Raw genomic sequence first — 24,250 nt, forward strand, 5'->3', positions numbered from 1 at the left:
TACATAAATGAGAAGCTGGCGCAAGAATGAATATTTAAATCTTTAATTTTCTGTTTGCCACCTAATATTTTACCATTTCTCTTTTTTCGCTCCATCAGGTTAGTTGGATCCTGGAGTTATTTGTATGAGACTGATCAGGCACTAAATACATTTTTTGATTGCTCAAAGTTCATTAAAGTTGGTTTTCAGGGGTGCAAAACATGCAGCTCACGGCTCACTAATTAATTCATTACCACGATTCCTTTAATAGCGATGCCAGTATTTCTACACAGCAACTACTACTATCGCTTATTTTTTTCTGCTCTAGACATGCCGTTTGAATTGTGAAGCACTAAAACCTCCACATGTGAAGTTTTTTCCCCTTTTCTCTGATCTGTAACAGGTCAGGGTGCTCATTATAATTTATTACGATAATACGATTTATTAAACAATAGGTCAAAAACATTTTTTACTCAGGTTTAGATCTCAGCTTTTAAAAGGTCTTTTTTTCACCATAAACCACTTCTTAAATGTAAAGAAAACCAAAAATCAGGAGGGGTATTTTTTTTAATCTGCCATTTAGCTCTGGTGTTACTGGTCAAGTTATACATTGCACTGTTATTTGCTGGCGTGACGGGGTCTTTAGGTTGGCACAGAGCTGAGAGGAGTGGAAATATTTATTGTTTTCTCAATGGAGTAGTGTAGATTGACTTTTCACTCCCCTTTCGGGTGGTGCAAATTGTATGTTAGTAGGAGGTGGTGATGGGACTGCTTCTGTTTGTCTGTGCCCGGCTGAGCCCGACATTCAGAAAACACAGATTCGTACTTGGCACCGAGTGCAAACAAGCATGAGTATGTGAAATGTCCACTGACTCGGACACACTGTAGAAAGAAAATGAACAAAGTAAACACGGTGAAATGGAAAAGTGCCGTACTAGACGTTATTTCAGTTGGGTTTTTTTCCCTCTTCATTGCTCTCCACCGGGGAAGTTTTCTGAGGCGGGTCCTGGGGGGAGTCTTCACTCTGACTGGCTTGCTCCTCTGCGGTTGGTGACTCTGGTTTAGCTGAGGCCTCCTTGGTCGGCGGCGCGGCGGTTTGTGTGCAGTTGATCGGTGCAAGCACTATGGCAGGCTGCAAGGGACAGAAAACAAAAGCCTGCATGAGTGAAGGGCGCCAGGCTGAACACAAAATTTAATGACAGGAGCTACAGGAGAGCAGAAGGCAAACAGAACCAAACGCTACACAGGCACAAATTTAACCCCAGCTAAAGAAGCTTTGTGCCCTCAGAGGTATTCGCAGGGATAGAAACGTCCCACTGAGGTTTTTAGCCCCATCAAGCTACGCAGAAATAATCTACATCAACATCAGCCCCACTAATGGGAGTCAGAGTTTCCCATGTGATCACTACTTTATCATCAATGCAGAAATGAAGCAAGGTTAAGAGAGCAGAGGGAGGTACTACGAAGCAAGTTCATAAAGCCAGGCTTACTTTGTGTTAGCTGGCTCAACAACACCTAAAACCCCAGTCAGAGGTAACAGGCATCTCAACAGTGGTTTTCAGCTTCCTGTGTTAGCTCAGGTTTTCTGCTTCAGGCTCTGAGCATGCTCACAATAAAGAGCAGGCATCTGATGAAAGTTATTTTACAGATTTAATATTCTTGTTTGTAGTCCTGATAAATGGACAACAAACAAACAGACCGACTTTCTAATCTGTGTTTTTTAAGCTAGAATTTCAGCAGGCTTGGCAGCAGATTTAAATAAAATACAAAAACAATCGTTTTCTGCATTAGAAAATAAATGCTAACATATTCCTGCCTCTCTTTCGGGGGTTATAGTGAAACACAGCTCTACCATGTATGTAATCACTTATGTATATACAAAAAATTTTATTCCTGTGCTAATTTTATTCTTTTTATACAGCTGCTGTAACAATAATTTCCCTTGTGGGAACATGAATGTATATATCTGCACATGGCATGTATAAAACCTATTGCTCCAGCAGAGAATCTGAATCTATCTAGAATCAGTGAAAACGTGGCACTTTTTAAATAGCTTCAGTTACCATGGTGATCAAGAAAGCCACCCCCGGGACACTGAAAACTCTGACTTAAGGCTCGACGTAGCTCACTAAGCCATTGATTTCGCTTCGTAGTACGCCCGTCGGGGTGTTTGATGGTAGAATGAAGCCCGGTTTGAATACCTGCAGTGACATTCACAGACAGCTGAACCCTCAGCAGCAGACTAGAGCACACCCACAGTAAAATAAAGGGTGAGGAGTAGCGATGGAGGGGGACATTGAAAACAGAAAGAAGCAGTTGGAATGGATGGAATTATTTAAAGGGGTTACTCAACTTGAAATTCTACTTTAGTCTGCATGTTATTTAAACCTAGATTTTTTTTTCTCCTTTTTTTTTTGTTAAGTCTTTTTGTTCTTCCGTAGTAGGCAGTCATATCAAACTGGTATTCACCACAAATCCACTTCCAGTCCAGAACTGGGGCAACTCCCTGCGCCATAGCGCAATACTGAGGCTGGTGAGCAGAGTGCAAGGCACCAGGTAGAGTAACGCCGGTTGACCCATCTGCATCACGGCCAGCGCCACGAAGGTGATCAGCAGGCCGATGCCATAAGCTGACGGGAGAGAGACAAAGACAGACGTCACTTTAGCTCCTGCAGGTGTTCTGCAAGCTGGTGTGCTGCTATATTCTTATTTACAGGTCGTCCTTGGCCTGCTTCTACCTTACTGAGCTACAACCATCAGAAAAGTTACTGAAGTCTTTTGTTCCTAGACTTGTTCCTAAAGCTTGTACCAGATCTGGCAGGAAAATGAAATCCTCTCTTTTTTGCTCTAAAACTGAAGTCCTCAGGAGAGGAAGTGCTGATGTTTTCTACTGGCTAGTCTTAACAATCTGTTTATTACATTACAAGCACCACGGTCATTTTTCTCGGGGTAAAACGATGAGTTGAACTACAGAGCAGAACCTCCCCTTATCAATGTCATTCCCACCTGAATGAGGCTCATCATAACATCAGCATTTCACAGAGTACAGCCCACCTCCATCCCCTCCTCCAGCCCACGTACGTACCAACTGTACAGGCCATGAAGTAGATCCTGTAGGATTGTGTTAAAATGTCAAATCTGTGACAGTACACAACCAGCAGACCTGAGAAAAGAAAACCAAAGAGGCATTCAGAACAAAGGGAACGACTAACAGCAGTTTCACAAAGCTTTCTTAGCAGACTTCCAGTTTTAGTATTTGTTTTAAATTCTTTGATGAAAATCTCTCATCCGTGACAGACTTACTGTTGGACAAGCCCTTGCTCTTATTTTCAAAGCATGTGAACTGTGTCATCATAAAACATTTGATTTGCATACCTGGTACTAAGATATCTCCGAAGCCAAGCAGGGAGAAGGGGCGGTCACAAAGAGCCAGGGGGGAGGAGTTTAACCGTGGCACTTTAAGCACCATGGGAAGCTGGGGAAAACACAAAAATTAACATTACCATCAACTACTGAGCTGAGAGGGGTGTTTGGAGGACTTAACCGAGGTGTACCACGTAGGCTCACCTTTTCATGTGTGGAGGAGTCAGAGGGACCAGCTGCTACCTCCACCATTATACTTTGCCCACTCTGGAGAAAAGGTAAGGAGTAAAAACACAAAGAACACAGCAAACAACAACTAAACTAAAGAGACGTGTGTGACAACCTGACATACCTTTGTGAAGGAAGGTGTAATAAATACGAAGAAAACATCATAGACGAACAGGACGGTCATTAGTAAAGTGCAAGCCTGCATCAGGGAGCAAAAGAAAACAGTTTATGATCAAACTTTTATTAAAACAATCAAACACAGTTAAAAACCTTTCAAAAAAAAAAAAAAATCGCGTTGTGGTTCAGATCTGTCACCTTAAATGTGGGCAGCCTGACTGTTTTGAGCATGTAGAGACAGAAGGCGATCCCCAGGGCGTCCTGTAACACCCACGCCCACCTGGAAGACACATAACACATTAGTCAGCCAGCACCATCACCATATCATGTACCTCAAAGGCGTCATTACACACAGACTTTACGCCACCCGACACACACACCCACAATAATTCTGCCCTCAAACCAAAATTCTTGGGTGCTGGAAGAAAGTGTGCAGCACAGCCTGTAGGAAACCAACAGCTTCAGCTCTTTTGATACTTCAGCAAAAGCATCTTTCCAAGTGAAAGTGAAAAATTTCCCCCCAAATATAGCACCTACGGGGTCACTCTGAATTTTAAACCAGAAGATATGCACTTCTGGAGAAGCCCACAATAATAATTCCTTTCTCAAAAAGCTGAAATAGCCCGAGTGGTGACACTTCTGGATTATGTGATAAGGTATCTACTATTAGGGCTGGGCCATATCATACCGTTCACTGTAATACCGGTATAATGTTAGGAAATGATAAGAAAATTATATATCGCAATAGAAAATGGGTAAAACGCGCATGCGCAGTGCCTTTGTTTTCATACGCACATGGTGGAAAAAAGCATGGCGGCGACAGAGAATGAGAAGGGCGAAAGCGGATCGCTGAATAAAACTGATGAAGCAGAATTGGTTTGTAAAAATGCTGCAACTTCAGTGGTGTGGAACTGGTTTGGCTTTCGTGCCCTCAGATACACACCAAATCACATTTTTTGGTAGAGCATGCAAGCGGGCCGTCGTTATTACCGAACCGAGTTTATGTGGTACATGCCGCTCAAAAATCTGTCAAAAAATGTTTTAGTACGACTTTGCTAAGTTACGAAGCCGCACCGCTTGATGGATTGTCAGAGCATTATGGTTACCGTAGTCGGGAGCCTCGCCGAGTGATACGTACTGTGCTTGAACATAATATTACCGTACTGAGTGTGTATAACCTCTTTTTAAGTTTTGTGGATATTATACATGGTTATGCTGAGGACATGTCGGCCAATTTCCTGGAAATGCCTTTTGGTTAAACTGTCAGCAAGGAATTTTCATTTGCACTGTTAAATTTTTATATAACTTTAATGCACATAAAAAACAGCTGCTTGTTTAAGTGAAATTGTAAATGGTCTGTATTTGTATAGCGCTTTACTAGTCCCTAAGGACCCCAAAGCGCTTCACACATTCAGTCATCCACCCATTCACACACACATTCACACACTGGTGATGGCAAGCTACATTGTAGCCACAGCCACCCTGGGGCTCACTGACAGAGGCGAGGCTGCCGGACACTGGCGCCACCAGGCCCTCTGACCACCACCAGTAGGCAACGGGTGCTGGGTGAAGTGACATTATTAGTACAAAAAAACCCCATCAAAGTTGTGGAGTTGTAAAGTATTTTGTCTCGCATCAGTTATATTGTTATGGCAAATTTTCAAATCTATATCGTGATAAATATTTTTGGACATATTGCCCTGCCCTATCTACTATGAAACATTTAGTCACAGGTTATGGTTAAAAGTTTACTTTCTAATGTGAGCCAATTCTGATCTAAGTTGAAAGGGCCGCCTACATATAAGGCTTAGACCATGGCTATTCAACTAAGAAGTTAGTTGGGCCAGATTTTCAAACAGAGGAGTTTATCTGGGCCAGATATTTTTTTGCAGCCAGTAAGCAGCAGATCATGATCAATTTCAAACCCACACAACTGTATTGAAAAACAAGTAATTTCTTTTATTCCTTTTCCCCTGTAAATCTGGTGACCTCTCAAAAATGCACATCGAAAGGTTCATTTATTTAAAAAAAAAAAAAAAAAAAAGGAAAAAAAAGGGAGGTATAACTAGCTTTTTTTTTTTTGCACATTTGAAATAATAATAATAATAATAATAATAATAATAATAATAATAATAATACTACATTTGGACATTTCCCTTTCAAATTAAAATAAATATTTTGCTGACCACTCACTTTTCCTGCCATGAATGGAGCCCCATCTGTCACAAGTATACAGACGCGCTTCATATCCAGACCATTTTCCTCAAAAAGAGCTGAAATCTTCTCAAACATTATTTCGCCAGCTGTGTGTCCCTCTAACGGTAGTAAGCCGAGCAATTTTCCATCCAAAAAACAGACATATACGCATAACTGTGCATTATCAGTTCTGTCTGTGAACCCATCTCCTACTATAGACATTAAATCAGTTTTCTTCAGGTCATCTGACAACATTTCAAACTCGTCTGACGCCAAAACTTCACAGAACTTCAACTCGATGAATATTTGAACTGTCTGACAGGGGTACGTTTTTAATAGCAGATGTCACACTTACTTTAATTTTTTTTGTCACTTATTACCGCATCCACCACGGCCAGCATGCAGTATTTCACTGTTTCAGAATCTTCGGCAAGAAGCAAACACGAAGGGAAGCTGCTGCAGCTCTCTCTCGGGCTGTACAGGACCCTCACCATGGTAGTACAATTCCAGTTGTAAGATTATTAAACTCGCAATTAAACTGTACTTGCTGTTGTCACATCATACATTACAATGATAGTTTAATATATTTACATTACGGTGCATTGTGGGTTAAATATTGCTAGGCTACTAGGAGTGTTGCATTCACAGTCTACACTACGCTGTAGGAATTTTTAATTTTTTAAAATTAATTAATTAATTTTTTGCGTTTTCTGTGTTTCTGCCAGGACCACAGGCAGGGCCACTCGCAGGTTGCTTCTGGGCCACATGTGGCCCGCGGGCCGCCATTTGAATAGGCTTGGATTAGACCCAGACAGAGGTCTAGGTTTTTATTTTTTTTATTTTTTAAAGCTATCGCAGTTATTACTATCGGTATATCCTGGTTATTTCCCACCGCTGCACATGTCAATCAATAGTATTCCTTACTCCCATTCACCTCAAGTTAAACTTCGTACCTGACCTCATTTTTCGCCTCTCATGATTATTCCCCCTTTAATCGCTACAAGCTGGTGAATTTGACCTTTTCTTCTATGACTGTGAAGCCCTGCAGCGCCTTTGTCTGTAGCTGTAGTGGAATGAATTCAATTGTTTTTTAAATTTTGTGTTGTGCACTCACTGGTCTTCGTTGCGAAACACCATCCAGATGATGCTGACACCAATGCAGAGGGCCGACAGCAGCAGCATGCGGATCTGCGGCCGCTTGTGCAGGTACGGCAGGTTGTTCTCCGGGATCCTATTTTTCCAAAACATAGGTCAGATGTCAGCCACTACACCACAGCACTTTCTCTCAGAGAAATACAGTCACTGTTAAGCATGAAATGCAACTAAAAAGTGTTTTTATTAGCATTAATCTGCAGATAATCATGTTAACCATGTATCATTTGGTCTACAAACAAAAGAAAAAAGGGTGTACAGAAGAAACAGGAAACAACTGCTCAATCCGCATTGCTGAAAAAAATATAAAAAAAAGGTTCCTAAACTGTTCATCATGCTGTAAGTATAATGAGTATTTAAGTATTTATATGAGCTTTTCTGTTTCCAGGGTGGAGTGATTGTACAGCAGGCATCTTTATTGAATTTAATAAATAAGAACTGGGCGAACAAGTTTGAATTTATTTTAGATTTGAGAAGCTCAAACATATATATACCCTGACTAATATTTGGTTGAATCATCAAGTTGCACCTCGACCAGACATAGAAAACATACATGAATGGAGAGGAAAAAAAACCCAAATGTCATGCTGTTTAAAGCATCATCGCACCTGCTAATATGACCTGAAGACTCACCTGCACTTGCAGAAAGGAAGTCTCCTGACGAACGGCCACAGGCAGCTGTACAGGCCGACAGAGGAGGCCAAACAGAAGATCCTGATGACCCAAATGGCTAAACGGTGAAGAAACAGCAGACAGAAGCTGAGTAGATATTATCGTGTGAGGAAACCCGCTTCTTTGGCATCCCCCCTCCTTAAACGCCTGAATAGTGGTATTGCTTTCCCTTTTGTACACTATTGCCATCCGCAGCTTTCAGCAGCTTTTTAATCTGTTTAAAGGCGAAATGTTATCTCAGCCATTGAGCTCTTTATCAGTGCAGCCATTCTTTACACTCAGCAGGGTTTGACTCTGCTGCAGCTTAATGCTGGACAACAGGTAGCTCTGCAAGAGGAAATGATCTCTGAAGAATCTCAGTTTACCCTGGAGCTAAATGGAGAGGGGATTATTAATTTAATAAGATTAGTTTAGAAGCTTGGACTTTTTAACCAGAAATCCTGTTTTATTCATTTTGTGTATTTTCTTGTTGTACCTGTGTGTGATGTGCATTTTTTAAAATTTCTTCACCCTTCTTCTTTTTTTTTAATTTTTTTATTCACAACCTATTCTACTGTATTGCATTTTAATCTTTACTTATTTTGCTCATTTAATTGGTTTTATTTAATTGAGCTCCTTTCTATTATTTGGTTTTTACCTTAAGTGAAACTTGCTTTGTCGTATTGTCTTTTTATTTTGTTAGCAAAATATTTATTCTACTTATTTAAGCTAGTTTTTAAAGGAGGAAAGAGGCAGCAATGTTAAAGGCTTAAGACACTGATGGTGAGTCTTCTATCATCGTGGACAAAGTGAGACTGCACAACAACAGGATTAACAAGCCAGCGGACTTTATGAGTTCAGTGCCAGTGATTCCTCCTGTGCATTTCTGTCTAATTTTTCCTGGGGATTCTGGGGAATGGAGTCTAATAGACTAAGTTTCATCATCCGAGCGACATACAATGTGCTACCTTCCATAAATGTTAAAGAGGTACATATTTCTCAGCTGCAGTGAATAGATAGAATAAACCGTAGAAAACTAAACAGGAGAAAGAAGAAAACAATTTTAACATAAACCATTGACACACTCCGGGGCCTGATCAACCCTGGCAGGGCCTCCTTGGATGAGGGTGTCTAGTGATAATGGCCGAAACAACCGATGAATTCAAGGTCCACCACTGACGATGTGTCTAAATTTTAATGATTTAGATCAGATCTCTAACCCCTAAACCTAACCAAGGAAAAATGGCAGATTAGCTTGTGTAAAAGAACAAAAGTTGAGACACATAACGATGTGTGCCACTGGTAAAGTTTCTGGGATGCTTTTCCTCATAACACCCATCCCTCAAGATTTTCTCCATTAAAAGCAATGCATTGTCAGGAATTGTGACATCTAGTCCTTTACCAAATCAACTTGGCTTTTAAATTTATCAGCAAGAGAGCAACAATATAGGAAATAATAACCGTATTCTTAATATAAGGACCTTCAAATATCAGTAAATTCCTGGAGGGAGATAGCTGAAAGTATCAGAAGTGAGATTCAGAAACGTGTAAATAAGTTGTTGTTTTTTTTTTTTTAAAAACGTGAGCGATAGTTATGTTTACCTCTAAAGAAAACTGACCACAACAAGTAGCATGGACCCCGGAGGGGAAAAAGTGCCAGCATTTTACTTGTTTCTATCTGCTGGCTCTGCATATAAAACACTGAGACACAACGAACCTCAGCTGCCGAAAACTATGCTGCACAAACATGTAAATGAGCTGTTATCAAGGATGTACTCAGGATGGGCCTGAGTGTGTTTAAGCATTAAAGTCCAGCTTGTTTGACTAACATAATTAACGTGCTGTGCCCGGGTGCGGTTCAGTTAGACTCGGTACAGTATGCATGTATCGCATTCCCCTGCACTTCCCTCTTTAAATATAACTCTGAAAGGAAAGCGTTCCACCGCTTTCATAATAAAGTCCCAAAATCCACAAACTCATAAAACTCATCAGGCTCTGCAACAGTGTTTAAGTAAATCAGAGAGTGACTGTGAGAGAGGAGCTGCTGCCAAGATAAATGTAAGCATCCTCTGGCACAGTGTGAGCACTGGGCAGCAGGAGGACAAGTGTCCCTAATCTGAGTAAGCTACTGCATACTGTAGATAAAAAGAATATAAACTTGCCAAGTGGTGAGGAGAAATTTGACGTTTAAATTAGTTAACAAATTTGACAATGAATGCCTAGTAAGTCCAGGAATTATCCATACAGGTGTTTCAGTCAAGAAAAACAAGGAAACCTGTAAGATCCAGTTAAAAGCTGCAGGCTTGAACTAAATCAGCTGCTCTGGAACCATTTTTTTGATTCTGACAGACTGTAAAAATAAGCATATCCTAAATTATCACTTCATTTGATTCTAAACTACAAAGACTTATTGCAAAAGCACCATTCTGTGTTTCTTTGCACTTCTGGAGGTTTTTTTTCAAATATGTTTTGCTCTGTTTTTTTTTTGCACATAGCAAATGCTGGGTTTTTTTTAGGTTTTGTCACATCTTTTGCACAACCTCAATCCAGAGAAAATCCCTACTGAGTGATGCCAAGCCACAGTGAGTAAGGACAAATTAAAAGCTTTGAGAGGCTAACCGCCCCCAACACACTAATGAATACTGGGCAGAAGGAACTGAAACCACCATCATTTACTGTTCCCATAAACGTGCTTCTGATCGAACGGATTTACTTATCTTTTAAATGTTTCCTTCAGCGCGACTAGTAAAGCAGCGGTTATATTCTGTGTACGCTTCGTGAGTATCTGCATCGTACCCAAGTGGTCGTAGAAAAAGTATAGTAGCACCAGCATGTTGCAGCACATGACGACGAACACACAAATCATGATTGGGGTTACGTCTACGGTCTCCTCCTCTTGCTTCTCGGCACTGTCGTCCCGCTTGTGCTTCATGTACCGTCTGCAGGAGGACAAGCAACAGTGAGTAACTCTAAAGACAAAGAGTATATATGCACACATGTTTGCTCTGAGGTTTTGTCTTTCACATTTTAAATTGCAGATTATGGTCCAATTTTTGGTGATTTACCAAAACACACGGGATAACCATATTGCCATTAAAAGTCTATATTTATAGTCATTTGGTCAGCTGGCTGGCATTCACTTCCATCCTGAGTTGAAAACACGCACTCATGATTCCAAATGTTTTTTTCTCTGCGGTGCTGTGCGTCAGCGACCCCATCTCACTCTGCCCTCCTTCACCTCAGAAAACTCCAAAAAGATGGACTCAGATTGGCTTAAGCCAATGAGTCACCCATACTCAAATAAACAGTGCTGCCCTTTACTGGAGTCGCAGCGGTAAGATGCAGATTGCTTGGTTTGAAAAGAAGAGAAGCACTCATAGTCACCCAAAAGGAAAGTCTTTTGCAATCATGCACTTGTATTTTGTTGCCAGGAAAACTCTGACCAATGTTCTCTGGAGCCTCTCCTGATGAAATATCTCTAATGTAAATTTAGCAGCTGTGACTAAATGCATCGTTTGCACTCACTGAAGGAATTTCTTTGATACCCAATACTTGCATCATTGTATTTTTGTATCACTTAATGCAGTTTTGTTCAACCCAGACTAAAATCACTTTTTAACTTTAATTTTTTCAAAAAGTCTGAAAACTCTGGCTGTCATACTGCAGTACAGCTGAAACTCTGGCACTATGGGATTTTCCACTGAATCGCTTCCACAGAAGCACTTTTACAGGACCAGTAAACTTACTTCTTGCTGTCTCTGCTGCCGGCCCAGTAGCCTCCAATAGCCACCGTTCCTACTGCCATCAAGAAGATGATCACCATGTTATAGTCTAACACTGGCTCATTGGGTGCGTACATGGCAACCAGCTGTCCTTTACCAAAGGTCTGCAGAAGTAAGAAACAGCATTAGATTTGCCAGATGTAAACCTTCAAAACTAAATAAAACATGCCAAAATAAGGAAGTGCTACTTAATTTATATTAAATAAACCCTAATTTAGCCTACTTCAAAGTAAATTAACTCTGATGTTGTGATTATTAAGCCCAATTCAGTGCATAACACTGGACTGAAGTCATGAATTGCAACAAGAGTCTCCGTCATGGTGCTCAGTTTTAGATACACTTTTCCACTTAGATACATTTTCCACTCCACTGGAAAAACAAATCTGTCTGAAAAGGAGCATTTAACCAGTTGCTTCCAGCTGGATAGACGTGCCATGTGCCGTTTAACGTGTATCAAAGCTTAAACCATCTCTAAGTAGTTCCCTGAACATGTCAATCAGTTCACTGTACTCAAATGGACTCTGCAGTCACCAGATCTCAATCCAGCACAGCACCTTTAGGATGTGGTACTGTCCGAAAGTCTCCTTATATTTCAATCGCATCGCTATAAGTGCAGTGTTAATTTCTGCCGATAAGTTCCACTTTGTTCTTACTGTTTGCTGCGGTGGTGACGTCACATGCTTTTACGACGCTCCTGCCGTATCACGAGTCCGAGGAGCACTAGCCATGTTTTTTCTCCATGAGTGTGGGGGAATAGCGATCTCCAGCCGTGTGCGTTCCTGTGCAAATGTGAGTCAAAATCCCTCCAGTTCTACGAGTCTATTTCCACTTATAGCACGGGTTGTACTTTGACATTGATTACAGGGGGTTTATGCTAGGAGATTTATCGAGAGTGGTAGAGGCATGTGACTTACCACCGTAGCATTTGTTGCGGGTTGGATCTGTGTACCGCGGTTGTGTTATTTAGCCACAAGAGGGCACTGAAGACCATGTAATTGCTGACCTTTCCTAATTTGGGGGCATTAGGTTTTTTCTGTTGTCTGAGATATATAGATATTCTTGTTTCCTGCCTGTTTAAATGGGATTGTGGGACTTTCTTATGTCAGAGCATTCAGCTGATTATTTGGGTTACAGATCATTATATTGGCATGATGTTGGGAAGTGACGAGTGTTATATTTATATGTGAAAATTGTTTCTCCTTGTTTCTTGTTATTCAGAACCACACGTCTGTCCACCCCTCCCACATTCGTTAAGTATGCCTACTGCTGTACTGTTGAGCTGCTATTAACTTCCATTAAAGTATATCCGGACATCACTCTCTGTGCCCCACTCTCTGACCGGAGTTTAAGTCCTGAGGGAGCTATCATCCCAGCATCCCAGAGATAACTCTCTAACAAGTGGTCCTTCGAGCCGGAGAGATAGCTACTCTGAGGACGACATGGAGTTTAAGCACCAGGATATCCCTGACATATCCGTGCGACGGAAAACTCAGCGAGAGAGACATCTCCCGGCTTACTTTGATGATTATGAAGTTGAATATCAACCCAAATCAGGTACATCCACCGATAAACCAACAGCAGGTGCAGAGGCAGGGATGGCTATAGATCAGCGCTCTGCCAGGCAGCGCTCGACCGCTTCACGATCACATGCCTCAGGTTCTCAATGCAGTAAACCTAGATCCCAGGCTAGTGGTCACTCACCTTCGGGAGGCTCTATCATCGCAGGGCTAACTGATTTGCAGACAGCGATGTTGGAAGAGAAGATGAAGGGCATGGAGCTAGCAGAATTGCAGCGGCAGATGATGGAAGAGAGTCTAGCTGAGGAACAGTGTTTAACATTGGATGCTCAGGCCCGGGAAGCCCTCAGTAAGAAGGAAGAACTATACATGCAGCAAGAAAGGCAAAGACGTCAATTAGACGAAGAGGCACGTACTGCTCACAACACCAGAGAATCTATTACCAGACGTCTATCAATGCAGCGTCGACTCAAAGAGAAGGAGATGGAGCTAAAGAGAGCTTCCCTCATTGCTGCTTTTCTTCGTGATCAAGAAGATGGGCTGCCAGCACCTAGACCTTTAAATAACTGTGAGTATGACTCGGGCCTGCAGGCTTGCAGCAGTGGTGTAAACTCCCAAGTGAATCTGTCAGAGCACCCAGCACATAACGGACAGCAACGTAATATGACCAGCTATGCGAATGCTTTCCCACCTTCCATCTTGCCAGTGGATGCATCAGTACCAGATTCGCAGCCCTTACATCCCACCAGCTCCTCGTCTGTCCTGGAGCCAGTATCTGAACCTCTCCATGAGTGTCCAACGCAACATATCAGTCCTGCTATGGACACTCCCTCAGCTGGTCATCAGTATGGTCAGCAGCCAGGCAGAAATCACCCCTCTATTACCTACTCGACTCAGACTCTCCGACCTGCAGCAGAGGACAGCTCTAATATTCCTAACCGACAATCACAGCCTCCTGGAAAGGTGAAACACCAGGGATGGCTTCCTCCAGTGCCATACTCAACACCCAGTCAGTTTCTACCGCTTCCTGATTTACCGTCCCGCCTGCGGGATAAAGTCGGACCAGCTGGCTGTGGGCCCACGGCGCCGTCTTTACAGTCCGAGATACAGTTGCCACCTACTGCCAGCAATGGCAACAACTTGATGGAACTGCTAATTGCCAGCTCGTATGGGATCCCCAAGCCAGCACTACCTTCTTTCGCCAGTGGTAAGGAAAGTGATTTCGCGCTTCTTAAGATGGCTCTGGACAGTCTGCTTGGTAGCCATACTCATCTCACAGAGCAGTTCAAATATCAAATCCTTCTGGAGCAGTTAAAACTACCAAGTGCTCACAAACTAGCACAAGCATATATGCATGATCCCCTGCCATATACTACAGCACTCCAGGCTCTCCAAGACAAATATGGTCAACCTCGTCAGCTCGTACAGAGTGAGCTTGGATCTATCCTGAACTCTCCCCAAATCCGGGTGGGGGACCCAGAAGCCTTCGACAATTTTGCTCTGGATGTGCAAGCTTTAGTAGGTATGCTTCGATCACTGGACGGTGAAAACGGCTACGAACTGCAATGTGGCTCTCATGTCGATAAGTTACTGAGTAAGCTCCCAGCAAGCTACAGAGATGGGTTTGTTGAGTACAGCCTCAGTCGTGGGATACTGAGAACTGGAACTGACAGGACATATACCCTGCCAGATTTTTCGGCCTGGCTCCAAGTGAAGTCGCAGGCCAAGCGCATATCTATTAGGGCAGCCGACATGTTTCAGGACCAGACCAAACAAGGTCAGAAAGGCAGGAAAAGCCAAAGATATCCTTCCACGGTGTATTACAACACAGACAACAGGAAGGGGGATGGAGCTCATCTGGAACCAGGTCATCGGACACCTCCCAGTAAAGGGAAGATTAAGCCGAAACCTTACTGTCCATACTGTGACACCCGTGAGCACTACCTTAATCTTTGCCCCAAATTTAAGACACTGTCCACCACCCAAATTGCAGAGTGGATCAAAGATAAAGGTTGTTGGCGTTGTGGACGGAATCATGCACCTGATGTGTGCACCCTGAAGGCACCCTGTAAAGTGTGCAAACAGCAACATCTTACAGTGCTGCATGAGGTTTGCCAACAGGAGCCTAGGAAAGTCCTGATGGTTGGCACTGCCCCAGATACGTCCACCATCTACATTGATCACCCGAACCGTCCGCATAAGGTCCTGCTAAAGGTTGTGAAGGTGTATCTGTACAATGCTGGGTATTCATTGGAGACCTTTGCTGTACTAGATGACGGTTCTGAACGATCCATCATCCTACCACCAGCCGTGCAGCACCTCAATCTAGGGAAGGAAGCCGAGACACTTCCATTAAGAACTGTTCGTCAGGATGTGATTCACCTGCAAGGGGCCTCGGTCTCCTTTGAGATTTCCCCTGCCCATGATCCTAAGGTGAGATACCACATCCATCATGCCTTCACTGCTGACAAACTGGGCCTCTCCGAGCACGGTTATCCGGTTAAGGCACTCATGCAAAAATATGCACACCTGCAGGGACTCCCACTTTCCCCTGTCGACAGGGTGCAGCCTTTAGTCCTTATTGGCTCAGACTTCCCTCATCTGCTTGTCCCAACGAAGCCTGTACGGTCTGGCCCTCCTGGGGGTCCATTGGCAGTCTGTACCCGCCTTGGGTGGGCTCTGCAGGGTCCAGCTAACTTAACCCAGTTCGCTGTGGAAGAGCAACAGTGTCTCTTTACTGGGTCCCCAAACCATGATCTCCTTCAACATGTAGAACGATTGTGGAAGACAGATGTACTCCCATACACAAATGTGAAGACCGCGACACGTTCTAAGGAAGATCAGAAAGCACTTGAAGCTCTTGAGCAGCGCACAACCAGAGTGCAGGTGGAGGGAGTGACAAGATATGCAACGCCCCTCCTCCGTCGCAAAGACAGTCCTCGCCTCTGGGCACCCAGACTGGCCTTGCTACCACAGCTACGGAGTACTGAACGTCGGATAGCGAGAGACCCAGGGCAGGCTGAAACCTATTGTCAGGAAGTCCATAAACTGGAGGTGGTAGGCTATGTTGAGAAACTATCCCCCGAGAAGGTGGATTGTTCGGGCAAGTCATGGTATCTACCCCACCATGTAGTTCACCACAACAACAAGGCTAGACTTGTATTCAACTGCTCATACCAGTACAACGGGCTCAGCCTCAACAGCCAGTTGCTTCCAGGTCCAATTCTGGGACCTTCACTGCTTGGGGTCCTCCTCCGCTTCAGGGAGCATACTGTGGCCATAAGTGGTGACATCAAGGCAATGTTCCACCAAATTCGGTTGCTGCCTGAGGACAAACCTCTGCTCCGCTTCCTATGGAGGTCTATGAGGAAGGATGAGGAGCCAAGTGTGTACGAGTGGCAGGTTCTGCCTTTTGGTACAACGTGCAGTCCTTGTTGTGCCACCTATGCCCTCCAAAGACATGTCAGGGACAACAGCCAGGGTAATGAAGATATCTTGGACACGGTGGAGAGGGCCTTCTACGTCGATAACTGTTTGCATAGTCTCCAATCTGCAGAGGAGGCTAAGACACTCATAGATCGGATGCGAGAGTTACTCGCCAAAGGGGGATTCGAGATTAGGCAATGGGCCAGTAATGTTCCATCGGTGGTGGAACACCTACCAATGGAAGCCAAAGCAGCCAGCACAGAGCTTTGGCTCTCCCAGCACAGCCAAGACCCAGAAGAACCAGCTCTGGGCCTTCGTTGGAACTGTCTCACTGACCGCCTTGGATACAGGCATCGACCTGTGGAGTACTCTCTGCCCACACTGAGGAATGTTTACCGGGTGATGGCATCACAATATGATCCTCTGGGCTTCCTCATACCCTTCTCAACTCGAGCAAAGGTTCTAATTCAGGATCTTTGGAAGGCAGGAGTTGGATGGGATGAACAAATCCATCCTACGGCCTTACTAGACAGATGGACACAGTGGGAGAAGGAACTAGTGAACTTGCCACAGGTGGAACTACCAAGATGCTATGTCTCACCAAGAGCCGACGTCGGGAGACCGGATAGAGGGGCTCACATATTTTGTGATGCCTCCGAAAGAGCCTATGGAGCAGTAGCCTATCTGCGAACACAGGACTCCCAAGGCGGCGTCCACGTGGCATTCATGATGGCGAGGTCAAGAGTAAGCCCCCGGAAACAGATTTCTATGCCACGTTTGGAGTTATGTGCAGCTCTTGCCGGAGCCCAACTGGCTAGAGTACTGGAGACCGAGCTGGCATTTCAACCCAGTGACATTACCCTATGGAGCGACTCAACAACCGTTTTGACCTGGATCCAATCTGATTCATGCCGCTATAAGGTCTTTGTTGGTACCAGGATTGCCGAAATACAAGATCTTACCGAGGTGTCAAGTTGGAGGTATGTCAACACCAAGGACAATCCGGCTGATGACCTCACGCGAGGGAAAAGCCTTCTCGAGCTGGGTCAACCAAACCGTTGGACTCAGGGCCCACCTTTCCTTTTAACGAACCCTGATACCTGGCCAACTCTCCATGAAGGTGAAGGTCAAGAAGACGATGGGGAGCTGAGAGGAACAGCATTCTGTGGAACCACCACCACATGCAGTCCACAGCAAATGGTGCCAATTTCCAATTTTGGCAAATGGAGTGAAGCGGTTAAGGCTACCCATCGGATCCTTCATGGGGCGGCTGCTGATCACGAAAACCATGTCATGACTGCTACAGATGTATCAGCTGCTGAGCTGCATCTCCTGAAACAAGCTCAAAATGATAGCTTCCCCGAGGAATTACAGACCCTGGTTGCTGGTAAGGCAATTCTTAAGCAGAGTCGCCTGCTAACACTTGCTCCAGAGTATGATCCGGCTATTGGACTGATAAGAGTTGGGGGAAGACTCAGAAGAGCAGAAGGTCTGGACTTGGATGCCATGCACCCCATAGTCCTTGATCCGCAGCATCCGGTGACTAAACTACTGATCAGGCAATACGATGAGCAGCTGTTGCACCCTGGGCCAGAACGAGTGTTCGGGGAGATGAGGAGGAAATATTGGATTCTCCGAGGAAGGGAGGCAATCAAGCAGCACCAGCACAGCTGTGGTGAGTGTCGAAGGTGGCGAGCCAGTCCTGATATTCCTCGGATGGCAGATCTACCCCCCGCGAGGCTGCGCCTATACAAACCACCCTTTTGGTCCACTGGGGTCGACTGCTTTGGCCCTTACAACATCAAAGTGGGACGGCGCACTGAAAAGCGCTGGGGTATCATATTCAAATGCATGACTACGAGCTGTGTGCATCTTGACCTGTTGGACAGCATAGATACCGATGCCTTTCTCATGGCTCTGCGTCGGTTTATTGCACGCCGGGGCAAGCCATATGAGATCCTATCTGACTGTGGTACCAACTTCAGGGGAGGAGAGACCGAACTGCGGTCTAGTTTCTCAGCTCTTGAAGCCCCCATTAAAGAGCAGCTGGCGGAGCAGAGGATTGAGTTCCGGTTCAATCCACCAGGTTCCCCCCATTTTGGAGGTACTTGGGAACGGGAGATAAGGTCTGTGAAGACAGCTCTTCAAGTGGTGTTGGGAGGCCATACGGTGACAGAGGCAGTTTTGCAAACTGTGCTGATCGAAGTGGAAGGGATCATTAATGCAAAGCCTCTTGGGTATGTCTCTTCGGATGTAGCGGATCCGGATCCAGTCACACCCAACTTATTGCTAATGGGGCGACGAGATGCATCACTCCCCCAGGTGATTTATGCTTCGAGTGAGATGCTGGGAAGACGGCGATGGCGCCATAGTCAGATTCTGGCGGACCATTTTTGGTCCAACTTCCTGCGTCACCATCTGCCGGATCTTCAGAGGAGACAAAGATGGCAGGGGGAAACTGACAAGTTGACCATGGGACAAGTGGTTATGGTGGTTGACTCACAACTACCGCGAGCGCAGTGGCCCATCGGAAAGGTGGTCAAGGCCTGTCCAGGGCCAGACGGTCGGGTGAGAGCGGCTGAGGTGACAATCAAGGGACAGACATATCTTCGACCAGTTGCCAGATTAGTCAGACTCTCAGCCTGGGAGGATGATGAGGCCTGTAAACCCAATGATGCTTAGACTTTCGGTTGAAGAGCAAATTTATCACTTAAATTTGGGGGCGGCTGTGTCCGAAAGTCTCCTTATATTTCAATCGCATCGCTATAAGTGCAGTGTTAATTTCTGCCGATAAGTTCCACTTTGTTCTTACTGTTTGCTGCGGTGGTGACGTCACATGCTTTTACGACGCTCCTGCCGTATCACGAGTCCGAGGAGCACTAGCCATGTTTTTTCTCCATGAGTGTGGGGGAATAGCGATCTCCAGCCGTGTGCGTTCCTGTGCAAATGTGAGTCAAAATCCCTCCAGTTCTACGAGTCTATTTCCACTTATAGCACGGGTTGTACTTTGACATTGATTACAGGGGGTTTATGCTAGGAGATTTATCGAGAGTGGTAGAGGCATGTGACTTACCACCGTAGCATTTGTTGCGGGTTGGATCTGTGTACCGCGGTTGTGTTATTTAGCCACAAGAGGGCACTGAAGACCATGTAATTGCTGACCTTTCCTAATTTGGGGGCATTAGGTCTTTTCTGTTGTCTGAGATATATAGATATTCTTGTTTCCTGCCTGTTTAAATGGGATTGTGGGACTTTCTTATGTCAGAGCATTCAGCTGATTATTTGGGTTACAGATCATTATATTGGCATGATGTTGGGAAGTGACGAGTGTTATATTTATATGTGAAAATTGTTTCTCCTTGTTTCTTGTTATTCAGAACCACACGTCTGTCCACCCCTCCCACATTCGTTAAGTATGCCTACTGCTGTACTGTTGAGCTGCTATTAACTTCCATTAAAGTATATCCGGACATCACTCTCTGTGCCCCACTCTCTGACCGGAGTTTAAGTCCTGAGGGAGCTATCATCCCAGCATCCCAGAGATAACTCTCTAACAGGTACAATGAGAGATTCTCATTGTGGACATGGAGTTAACAAATCTGCAGGAACTGTGTGACACCATCATGTCAATAGGGAGCAAAATCTCTGAGAAATACTTCCAGCACTTTCTTGAATCTGTACCATGAAGAATTACAGATGAAAGGTAGTTTACCCTGCTACAAACAAGGTACACATATTAAAGCATCCAGTGACACAAAATTAGAAAAGGGATAATAAGGCTAGGTGTAGAGCTTCTAAAGTGAGAAGAGAAATATCGGTTGGTAGCTGACTTCTCACCTTGCTTATATCCAACATATCAGAGTAGCTGAGCAGTGCCACAGGAATGTCAATCTCTTCATACTGAGTCTTGTTTCCTGCTGGTGGCGTCTGTAGGAAAAAAACAAAAACAAAGCACATTTCTGATTTGTCATGAACCAAAAGACCTGTTTAATTCTGACACAGAATAGCTGTGAACAGCTGTCTTACCAGTCTGTCCTTGCTGACGATGAGCAGGCCCTTGGCACCATTAATCTGGGCCAGGCGAACTTTTTCATAGAAAGTGCAGTTCCCCCTCATCACCATGGGGATGCGGTTCGGGAAGCCTCCCTCTGGGACCTCAGAGGGTGAGCACAGGACCGATGTTGTCAAGTCATGGATCTGGAGACGTGACTTTGAAACAAAAGGTTTGGAAATACTCTCAGAGGTTTCAAAATACAGTAATTAGAGATGTTGTTTGTTTTAATTAATTACTCATTATGTACTGTTTATTATTCTTTAATGGAACAAAGAAGCTTCCTCATTTAGTGTAAAAAGGGGCAGCCTTGTCATAAAAATCCTTGTACTTCTAAAAGACTAGTTTGTTTCTCATTATTTCTCATTATTGCCTTGAAGCAATTTGAAATTTTACAATGTTTGGTTAACCCCCTTTGTTAGTGACTTACTGCCTTATTGAGATCCTGAGGTAAACGTGCCCACTGGGAGTTGAAGAATATGCAGTAATCCTTTCCTTTGCTCTTGCCCTTGTCACTGAAATGGGCCATGCCGTACTCTCCCACCACCTGTCAACATAAAAACAATGGCTGGATCATCTCACATGTCCAAGAAAAAGTAAATTTTTATATCACAGAGTTGAGCTTTAATTCTAGCAGCCCTATAAATGTTGATGTTTCGCTGTCTGCATCAATTTGAGACGGCATAAAAATTCCCAAAAGCCTTTTTGAAGCTATGATTAAACTATTCGTACCCCTTTTAGTTGGTTTTTGTATACCCTTCTTCATATAAACGGGGTGCACACAATATGATAAACCCTTGAATGTATAATAAAGCTCAGCAGCACTACAAACTACAGCCTTCAGTGTATAAAAAGGCTCAGTAACAGCTCCTACAATCAGGGTTCCTGCAATGTACTTGAAGTTAGATTTAAGGCTTTTAAACACATTTCTCAAATACCTCTTCTTTCTTTCTCTTTCCACATGACAATCTTTAGCTAGATTAATAGTTTTTTCACTGCACACAAAACAGAAAAACCTGTTCAAATTTTAGTTGGCTCACTCAGTTATATTGTTTCTGGCAGTGACTTGAAATATTTCACTCTTAAACTCTAATTTCAGACGCGTTCCATATTTTACAGCACTACCGCAGTCCAAGTTGTCAGTGGTTAACATCATATTCGCTGTCTCGTAATCACTGTGAAGATAAACCCAGTGTCGGTTTCAGGTGAGGTGAATCGATCGGCAATAATCCCCCTTCATTAATGCTGCATCAAAAGGTGAGTAATGTGTGGGTTTCCAGGGCCCACAGAAATCTCCGCAAGCTAACAGACATAGCATCTATGCTAACGTTCCCGGAAAACCGCAGGGAAATAAAAACCCAAATCCTTGTTTGTTAACCGCAGGCTGCTACCCGACAAAGACGCACAGAGGGACAGTTTTCGAAGAAACAGACGTGGTGTCTCTCACCTTCTGGATGAGAAAAGCGACCCAAATCAGTGTTTCGGGGACCCTCATGATGTCTAGCTTGTTGTTGTCTCCCCCATCGACCAACCAACCAAACGTTTGGCTCGAACTCCCTGCACGAGAGCCCCCAACGCCGGCTCTAACAGGCCGCGCCCATTTCGTTCGGCTAGGCTTTTTAATTGGATGATATTGTCATGTGCCACTTTGCTGTTTGGATAAAAACAGACTGCCAAAAAACTATAAAAATAGTAGCGGTCACTGACAGCACGAAAAGCCTAACATGCTTTACAGTTAAACATAAGTTTTAAAAACCCCCAACAACAAATAAAAGAGGAGTTATAGAGTTTGGTTAAAAGTTTTTCAATTCATTAGCATGAATACATAAATCAATCAATCAATCAATCAATCAATAAATAAAGGGAAACTATTTTTCTTCAATTTTTCTTCATTTTCTTCAAAAATGCAAAACTCTTAGAATGTTTAACCCAAAATTTCTAAAAAAAAAAAGAAAAAAAAAGAAGAAGAAATAAAAATACAAAAGAAAATTACAAACAAATACAAAAAAAACAACCCAAAAAACAAAAAACCCACTTGTATGCAGGTGATTAATTCCAATATCTTGGAGGTAAGTGGAGCGGCTGCTCCTGGTACAGCTTCTGCCCCTGCTGAGCTCATCACTGGACCAACCTGCTGTGGCACCGGAGTGGATGACCGTCATTCACCTCCTACATCGTTCAAAAATCATTTTCACTGAGTTATCCAGTGCCTCTAGAACCATTCTTCCCACAGTTCTGAAGGACAAGCTGGAGAACATAGAAGTGGACCATCACCTCACAACATAGATACTGGACTATCTGACCGACCACAGTATGTGAGAACTCAGGCTGTGTCGGACAGGGTCATCTGTAGTACGGGGGCCTCACATGGAACAGTTCTGACTCCGTTCCTCTTCACCATCTACAATGCAGGCCTCTCCCACAACTCCACCCAGTGCTTCCTGCAGAAGGACGGACAGTGTAGTTTGCTGGGGCAGCAGCATCACTGCTGGGGACAGAACGAGCCTGAACAGGCTGATCCAAAGGACCAGCTCTGTTCTAGGATGCCATCTGGACCCAGTGGAGGTGGTCAGTGACATGATGGCTAAGCTGTCATCCCTACTGAACAACAAGATAAGATAAACTAGGTTTATCTTATCTTATCTTACTTCAGTCACTTTAATTTTAAAACTGTGTAATTTTAAAACTGTATATACTGTATATTCTGTGTATTTATTATTTCAATCTTATTGCCTGTTCTTATTGTCCTTATCTTCAACGTTATGCTGCTCTGTTGTTTGTTAATTGTCCCTTGGGGATAAACAAAGTCTTCTGATTCTGATTCTCCTATCTTTGATAAAACAATTATCATATACATCCCCACTCAGGTGAGGGATCTCCAGCCACTTACCGTCCCTGGTGGTCTAGTGGTTAGGATTCGGCGCTCTCACCGCCGCGGCCCGGGTTCGATTCCCGGTCAGGGAACTAATTTTTTTTCAAACAATGTCAATTCTGCGCACATTTGAGCACATATCAAAGTCTAACTATGAACTCCTTGGCTCTTTTAACCGGATTTACGCACAAAACTAAATATCCTACTCTCAAAACTCTAGTATCATAAGATATGGTCCTTACTTAAACTTCAATCATAATTTCCAAGAGCAGAGTGTGGAGGACTGCATGGGAAGATCCGAGAAGACATGAGGGTCTACTCGGATGTCTGCATACTGTATATTTTTTATGATCAATACTTGTCCACAGAAACAAATACATGTTGTTATTAGAGCATGTTTCTACCAGCAATTCCTTACATTTTTTATCTTTTAACCAGGTACACTCTCAGAACAGCATTCAGGTCAGATGACCAGATGCGTCTGGTCGGACAGAGTAGCAGATTAAAGCACTGATGAGATCTTATCTCTGCTGTACCTGCACCTAAACTTTGGAACAAACCAGAAGCTCATAGTCAAGCTCATATTCAACACATGTTCAAAACATGTTCACTCTCAACCTCCACTCAGCCTCCATCTGACGATATCAACATTATATGCAGGATTCTGAAGGCGCAAAAACCGATGCCCACAGTCCCTGGTGGTCTAGTGGTTAGGATTCGGCGCTCTCACCGCCGCGGCCCGGGTTCGATTCCCGGTCAGGGAACTAATTTTGAAAATGTAAGGTCGATGAAAGTTCTGTTCATTCCTACCCTGCGTCAACCCCCCTGCTAAAATCCCGACCTATTACACTAGCCAGATGTTAATTTCCAGAAATGTCTCTCTGTCATACCTTTGAAAACATGCTCGTATTGTGTC

The 24,250-nt window shown here is 43.9% G+C and overlaps 1 protein-coding gene and 2 non-coding genes across 4 annotated transcripts; 2 read left to right on the plus strand and 1 right to left on the minus strand.

Moving 5' to 3' along the window:
* Positions 1 to 528: 528 nt before the first annotated feature.
* On the minus strand, positions 529 to 22,038 carry sppl2b (signal peptide peptidase like 2B). Of its 2 annotated transcripts, XM_085439187.1 has the most exons (15): positions 21,910 to 22,038; positions 20,893 to 21,009; positions 20,438 to 20,620; positions 20,249 to 20,338; positions 11,433 to 11,572; positions 10,483 to 10,625; positions 7,669 to 7,765; positions 6,998 to 7,114; positions 3,886 to 3,967; positions 3,695 to 3,769; positions 3,547 to 3,609; positions 3,355 to 3,454; positions 3,065 to 3,142; positions 2,449 to 2,609; positions 529 to 1,111 (listed from the first exon to the last, which is right to left on the minus strand). In XM_085439187.1, the coding sequence occupies exons 1-15, from the start codon at positions 21,955 to 21,957 to the stop codon at positions 926 to 928; spliced, it is 1,680 nt and encodes a 559-aa protein (XP_085295313.1). In that variant the 5' UTR covers positions 21,958 to 22,038; the 3' UTR covers positions 529 to 925. The 2 variants fall into 2 exon arrangements, with proteins under 2 accessions (XP_085295313.1, XP_085295311.1); XM_085439185.1 differs by lacking the exon at positions 2,449 to 2,609 and having other exon boundaries at positions 971 to 1,111; positions 21,910 to 22,020.
* A 1,316-nt stretch (positions 22,039 to 23,354) lies between these two features.
* On the plus strand, positions 23,355 to 23,426 carry trnae-cuc (transfer RNA glutamic acid (anticodon CUC)). Its single transcript has one exon. It is a non-coding gene; the product is annotated as a tRNA-Glu (tRNA).
* A 600-nt stretch (positions 23,427 to 24,026) lies between these two features.
* trnae-cuc (transfer RNA glutamic acid (anticodon CUC)) lies at positions 24,027 to 24,098 on the plus strand. Its single transcript has one exon. It is a non-coding gene; the product is annotated as a tRNA-Glu (tRNA).
* The last annotated feature ends 152 nt before the right edge of the window (positions 24,099 to 24,250 follow it).

The sequence above is a fragment of the Copadichromis virginalis genome, linkage group LG18 (genome assembly GCF_057382275.1).
Source record: "Copadichromis virginalis isolate Kocher_CV1m ecotype Utaka linkage group LG18, C_Virginalis_male_GT1.1, whole genome shotgun sequence".
Classification (NCBI taxonomy): Eukaryota; Metazoa; Chordata; class Actinopteri; order Cichliformes; family Cichlidae; genus Copadichromis; species Copadichromis virginalis.